This window comes from Rhinopithecus bieti, unplaced genomic scaffold (assembly GCF_001698545.2).
Source record: "Rhinopithecus bieti isolate Rb0 unplaced genomic scaffold, ASM169854v2 scaffold_64174, whole genome shotgun sequence".
Classification (NCBI taxonomy): domain Eukaryota; kingdom Metazoa; phylum Chordata; class Mammalia; order Primates; family Cercopithecidae; genus Rhinopithecus; species Rhinopithecus bieti.
The window spans coordinates 68956-75536 of NW_016824156.1; the positions used below are offsets into that span (position 1 = coordinate 68956).

Consider the following 6581-nt stretch of genomic DNA (forward strand, 5'->3'; position numbering starts at 1 on the left):
GGGCTGGAGTGCAGTGGCCAGATCTCAGCTCACTGCAAGCTCCGCCTCCCGGGTTTACGCCATTCTCCTGCCTCAACCTCCCGAGTAGCCGGGACTACAGGCGCCCGCCACCTCGCCCGGCTAGTTTTTTTTTTTAGTATTTTTTAGTAGAGACGGAGGTTTCACCGTGTTAGCCAGGATGGTCTCGATCTCCTGACCTCGTGATCCACCCGTCTCGGCCTCCCAAAGTGCTGGGATTACAGGCTTGAGCCACCGCGCCCGGGCCTGGTTACATATTTTTAAAAATTGCATTATTCTCTGTCGTAATTCCCTTTTTTGCAGCACTGTGGGTTTTTTTTTTCTATAGAAATGTTAATTTAGGGAAATAGAGTATTTGTCAAAATTAGGGCTGGGTTATTTCAGATTGTATAGCTTTGCTATTGTAATGATGTTGACATTCGATTATTATAAAATAATGTTTCTCAGGAAGATTTTCCAAGTAGATGTGTCAATAAGTACAAATTTGCATTACGTTAAACCTTGCCTCAGGTCTGGATATCTATATTTACATTTGTTTCTGTAATTTACTACTGTGAATTATCTTTATAATTGAAATTACCTGTTAGACTGCATTATAATTTAAGTTATTTAATCAGAAACCCATGATAACGTTTGTATCTTACACTTTTTCTTAATTACAGGAAAAGTTATCGATGTGGATCATGGAATTATTTGTGAAAATGTTCCCATAATTACACCAGCAGGAGAAGTGGTGGCTTCCAGGCTAAACTTCAAAGTAAGATGATATTCAAGAATCTTCTGATTGTTGCCATCACACTAATACAAACAACTCAGAATTCATGTACCTTATGTTAAATACTTGGAGGAGCATTTGGAAAGGGGAAATCAAGAAAGGTATGCACAGTGGCTCAATTACAGAAGCAGTTACTCCTCAGAAAGCAGAGAGAAAAGAGAAATTTGATTTCTACTGCTTTATTGCCAGGTTGAAAATCAAAATTATAGTGCACAAGGTAATTTTGGGGAACAATAGGAAATTTCATCAGAAATTTGTACCTGGAAATAAATTTTCATTTTTTGCCCTATAGAAATTACTTTTTAAAAAGCCTATACTGTAATATATTTACTAAAATATGAATAGATGTCATTAGCAAGTTTAATTTTGTCAATATACATTCTGTGACTTAAATTTTAAAATAAATTACATGTACTAATGTACTATTATAATCAGAAGATCTATGTATTGGAATTTAGTTTTTAATTCTGTTGACAATAATTTCTTATTTAATATCTTGTGTACTGATTACAAAAACTAAAAAGTAAAAGTATCCAATAAACCTGAGTCACTGGCTTAAGGCATTATAAAATTCAAACACACATTTTGGGATTCAAGCACAAAATAATTTGCTGACAAGCATTAATAACTATAATATAGCAAGTTGAGCTAGGTTCAAACAAAGGAATGATTTGACTTGATAAAATAATTGCAAACATGACAAACATGCTAATTAATGATTTTAGTATGGACTTTAGTCAAGGTTTAATTATTAAAGATGTATTTGCAAATACTTTGGGTTACTGAGAGTTGAAAGGAGAGGATGAGTAGCATCGAACAGGGTAAAATCCTGTGTAAGTAAATTTAAAGAAATTGTATTTTAGCTGCAATTTGGTCAGACTTTATTTTTCCATGTATAGACCTATAGGGTGGTCTAATTACTAGGATCTGAATACAAGTACCAATTAGGTACTAATGGCATACATAGAGTATTTAACTATTTATTAATGGTTTCACAATTTATAGTTTATGATTTTATAGAGAGGGGTTTTTTTTTTTTTTGGTCAGGATAGGTTTTATAATATCAACTCTTGTTGCTCTATTTATTAAATAAATAGTGTACGTGTCTTGAGCTTTGCTTACTAACTACATTAGTGTGGGCATATCACACTCTTTCTGCAGAAAAATATAGAGCAGTTTCTTTTATATAAAATGAACTAAACTAAAAATAATCTAGTGAAAGTGTCTTAGAAGGTTTGAAGTTGTACAAAGATATGTGTTAGTAAAGTACACTTTCTTCATAATTATTTATTTCTAACTCAGAGAATTATATTTAAATTCTCATGTCCCTAAAATATAATAGGAAGTTCTGTGTCCTCTGCGTAGATTGAAAAATAAGTTTCTAGAGGAAAGGATCTCATACCTTTGTTAGCCTTCAGGATTAAAAAATCATTTGCAGGCCAGGCATGGTGGCTCACGCCTGTAATCTCAGCACTTTGAGAGGCTGAGGTGGGCAGATCACCTGAGGTCAGGAGTTCGAGATCAGCCTGGCCAACATGGTGAAACCCTGTCTCTACTAAAAACACAAAAATTAGCTGGGCATTGTGGCAGGCACCTGTAATCCCAGCTACTCAGGAGTCTGAGGCACAAGAATCACTTGAACCCAGGAAGCAGAGGTTCTAGTGAGCCAAGATCATGCCACTGCACTCCAGCCTGAGACAGAATAAGACTCAGTCTCAAAAATAAATAAATATATAATAAATCTTTAAAAGTTTAAAAATTATTTGCAGACGAAAAGTTAGTGTGAGACAAAAGAATTCTAAGCATCAGAGAACTTTATGCTGAGAAAATATTAATATTAATGTAGAAAGTCTCCAATTACCCCTCAAAATGTGTTAAATTTCTGAGAATTCCTAATAGAGAATGGCCTTATTAAAATATTTTGCCAATGTGCTTTTCACCATGGTATATATGTTTTTAAAAAATCATTTGGAAAATATTTACGCTTCTACAAAATTAAACTTTTCTCTAGTGGAAGCTTTTTCTCTAGTGGAAGAGCACAGGCAGATAACAAATTAATTTTTTCTAGCTTCTTCCTGAGATTTTCTTGGTATGCTAGCAATATAATACTCTTTCATCTTTGAGTTTCAGTATGATATATTCTACATTATTGATACTTGAATATTGATGTCCATTCTAAACAGAGCTAGATCTACAGCCATTCTGTAAATTTCTGATATTTATTTTTTGGGTATCACTGATTATAAAATTTCATTTGCTCTTGGTAGAAGTAAATATAAATTTTAAATGGTGTTTCTATTGCTTGTTCTTCACTATACCCTTTAAATACCGTAATAAGACAACTTCTTCATCCTATTATGTGGAATAGGAACTCATGAAATTTAACAGTTTAAATGTCAGTAATAAGAGAAAATAAATGGAATCATCAAAGAGATAATAAATAAATAACCTCTGTTTTATTTATGAATATTATATATATTATTCATATATACGTAATGTTCTATATGTGTGTGTATTTTAATTCATCCCTAGACATGAAACTAAAATACAATCCTCTTTCTTTCTTCTATCCTTGGTTTGTTAAAGGTATTTTCTCCATCTGTGAATAAAGCAGAATTTGAATCATCTTCTCTCTCTGATTATGGGCTTTTGTGATTTTTGTAGCATTTCAGACTGCTGAAGTATAAAACTAAACCCAGCTGACTCCTTGGATAACTGTGATTTGTAGCTATTAACTGCAGTTAATTTTCAGTTGTATTTGAATTCAATGTAAATTTAATCCAATATTAATATCAAAATATATGTAATATATTTTTATTTAAATTTTTTTTTTTTTTTAGAAACGGAGTCTCGCTCTGTCACCCAGGCTGGAGTGCAGTGGCCTGATCTTTGCTCACTGCAAGCTCTGCCTCCCGGGTTCACGCCATTCTCCTGCCACAGCCTCCGGAGTAGCTGGGACTACAGGCGCCCGCCACCATGCCCGGCTAATTTTTTGCATTTTTAGTAGAAACAGGTTTCACCCTGTTAGCCAGGATGGTCTCCATCTCTTGACCTCGTGATCCGCCCGCCTCGGCCTCCCAAAGTGCTGGGATTATAGGCGTGAGCCACTACACCTCATATTTTATTTAAATTTTTATGATTTGTCTTATTTCCCAAGCAGTTGTTTTTCTCTATGTGTATGTGGTATCTGATAACAAATTATAATTTTGGAAAGCCAGTGCCCATTTCGAGAAGATTCATTTCCTTTGGAATTGAATTATGTAATGATGCTTTTAGCTTCAGAGAATAGTCAAAAGCCAAACTTTTTCTCAACCCTGAAATATTTTTCCTTGATCTCTTGTCCATTCTAGGTTATCATGTGTTTGAACATTAAAAAAAAAAAAAAAAAAATTCACTTTTAGGTGCTGCCTAAAGAAATCATTTCAAACTATTGCAGTTTGTAATTTTATTTCTTACTTTAGGTAGAAGAAGGAATGCATCTTTTGATAACTGGTCCCAATGGTTGTGGGAAAAGTTCTCTCTTCAGAATTCTAAGTGGGCTCTGGCCTGTGTATGAAGGAATCCTCTATAAACCACCTCCTCAACATATGTTTTATATTCCACAAAGGTAGGTATATCTTTTTACATTACAAGAAACAATGTCCTTTTGCTCTTGAATTGTCTTGATTCCTCAAGCTCCTCAGTTTATATATCTTTAAGAATGTTTTTATTAAGAGAAGCTATTAAGGAAATAAAAATTCACTTAGCCCAACATATTTTATTACTGCTTTGATTGTAATACTCTCTAGGACAATACCACTTCTTTTCATTTTCACATTTGTCTAGATGGAATAAATACACAAAGACTGCAGATGTTAGTCTCAAGGAATAACAAGCAGACTGTTCCAGAGAACGATTAGATTGCCTGAGATGTCAGATTATCTCTTCTCACAGAAAAAAAATAACACCTGGATAAGTATACAGCTCTCTCCATCAAGCTGCATACATTCATATATTCTAAAATTGTTCATTTATATTTGAGCCTCCATAAAATAAGCTTTACAATTATGCTATATGATTATTTAATGATTTATAACTTTCTTAAGTAAAATTTTTTTACTGTAAGAATGAGAATCATGTAAACATAGAAAAAGAACATTATTTCTTCAGAGCTCTTTAGCTGTAGTCTTCCTTGAGAACAATTAGAAAGGTCTAAAATTCAAAGTTATACACTGAGAATTTGGAATATTCATTGTGGATAAGAGAAGATGAAGTTTGAAGAACTTCCTCATGTTAATTGGACCCAGTAATTTTTCCATCTGTCATCATCCTGGTTACATAGACATCCCATAGAGCACTCCTACTGTTTTGTGGAATCTAACAAGCACCTAGGCTGGAAGTATAGTACAAACACAAACATAGAAGTCACATCAAGTATGGTGCTCTCATATGTCTCTTTTGTCCCTGTGCCTTTGCCTGAATGTACTGTACAATCCTGTGTACTGACCTAATTTTTAGACCAGACATAGTAGTTAGGCAGATGAGGTTTTGTGGGTTTTTTTTCTTTAAAGTAAGACCTATGGTGGTAGTAGGAAGCTGCCTGGAATATAAGAAAATGAAGAAGTGCATTGGCTGAAAATCCTGGACATAAGCAATGACATAGACATTTGTGTTTAACACAAAATAGATAACATCTTGTGACACCAGAAATATTATCCCTTTCTGTCTATGCTTTCAATTCCTTTGGGAAACATTCTGATTCTGAAAGCTAAATTATACTGGCAAAAGTTTCTGTTTTAGACATTAATATGCTTAGTAGGCTGACTTTACTTTTTTATTTAGGTTAGAAGGCACAGAATTATGAAGAAAATTTTCTATTATATCATATAATTTGATTCTCTCGATGCAAGTAAAAGCACATAAATAAATTATATATTTTTAGCTATAGTTGTTGTATATAACTTTGACCTGAACAGTATAAGACATTTCCAGGGAATACGAAAGTGAAGAAATTCTAGCCTTTGCTTGCAGAGATACTCGACCATGTTACTTTGCAACAAACATGAATTACTAGGAAACTTTTTCTTACTTAGGAAATTTACCGTTGCCTAAGCAAATAAATCAATCACAATCTAGTTAAGGAGAAAAATAGCAATGAGAACTCTACTTTTAAGGCTAAAATGTATTTAATAATTACTGTTAAAAGTCATTTACCTTGATTCTATGGCTTTTAGAAACATGAACATTTGGGTATATGTTGAAAGTTTTATGGGACCATTATCCTTGCAAAAACCATACAATTTATTTAAATGCATATGTAAACTGAGAATCTAAATGTAGTCTTTGTTTCTTACATTCTAAAAGCTGCTGATTTTTTCAAGTAAATTTAAAAAATAATCTTACATATTTTTATGGTGTAAAAGAAAGCTGCTATGCAATGTATTTCAAAATATTTGTTGGTAGGTAACTGCCTTCTGATATTCTCATTAGTAAATATTATAATCTGGCCGGGTGCAGTGGCTCACGCCTGTAATCCTAGCACTTTGGGAGGCCGAGGTGGGCGGATCACCTGAGGTCAGGAGTTCGAGACCAGCCTGACCAACATGGAGAAACCCCGTCTCTACTAAGAACACAAAATTATCCGGGCATGGTGGCACATGTCTATAATCCCAGCTACTTGGGAGGCTGAGGCAGAAGAATCACTTGAACCCAGGAGGTGGAGGTTGCAGCGAGCTGAGATCACGCCATTGCACTCCAGCCTGGGCAATAAGAGAGAAACTCCACCACAAAATATATATATATATATATA

At 34.0% G+C, this 6581-nt stretch overlaps 1 protein-coding gene across 1 annotated transcript in view; it reads left to right on the forward strand.

The window, feature by feature from the left end:
- Nucleotides 1-6581, forward strand: part of ABCD2 (ATP binding cassette subfamily D member 2) — a 64666-nt gene that overhangs the window by 17127 nt on the left and 40958 nt on the right. The window contains exons 5-6 of the mRNA XM_017862128.1: nucleotides 681-775; nucleotides 4255-4400. Of these exons, the coding sequence (XP_017717617.1) occupies nucleotides 681-775; nucleotides 4255-4400 (241 nt within the window). The remainder of the gene's footprint in view (nucleotides 1-680; nucleotides 776-4254; nucleotides 4401-6581) is intronic.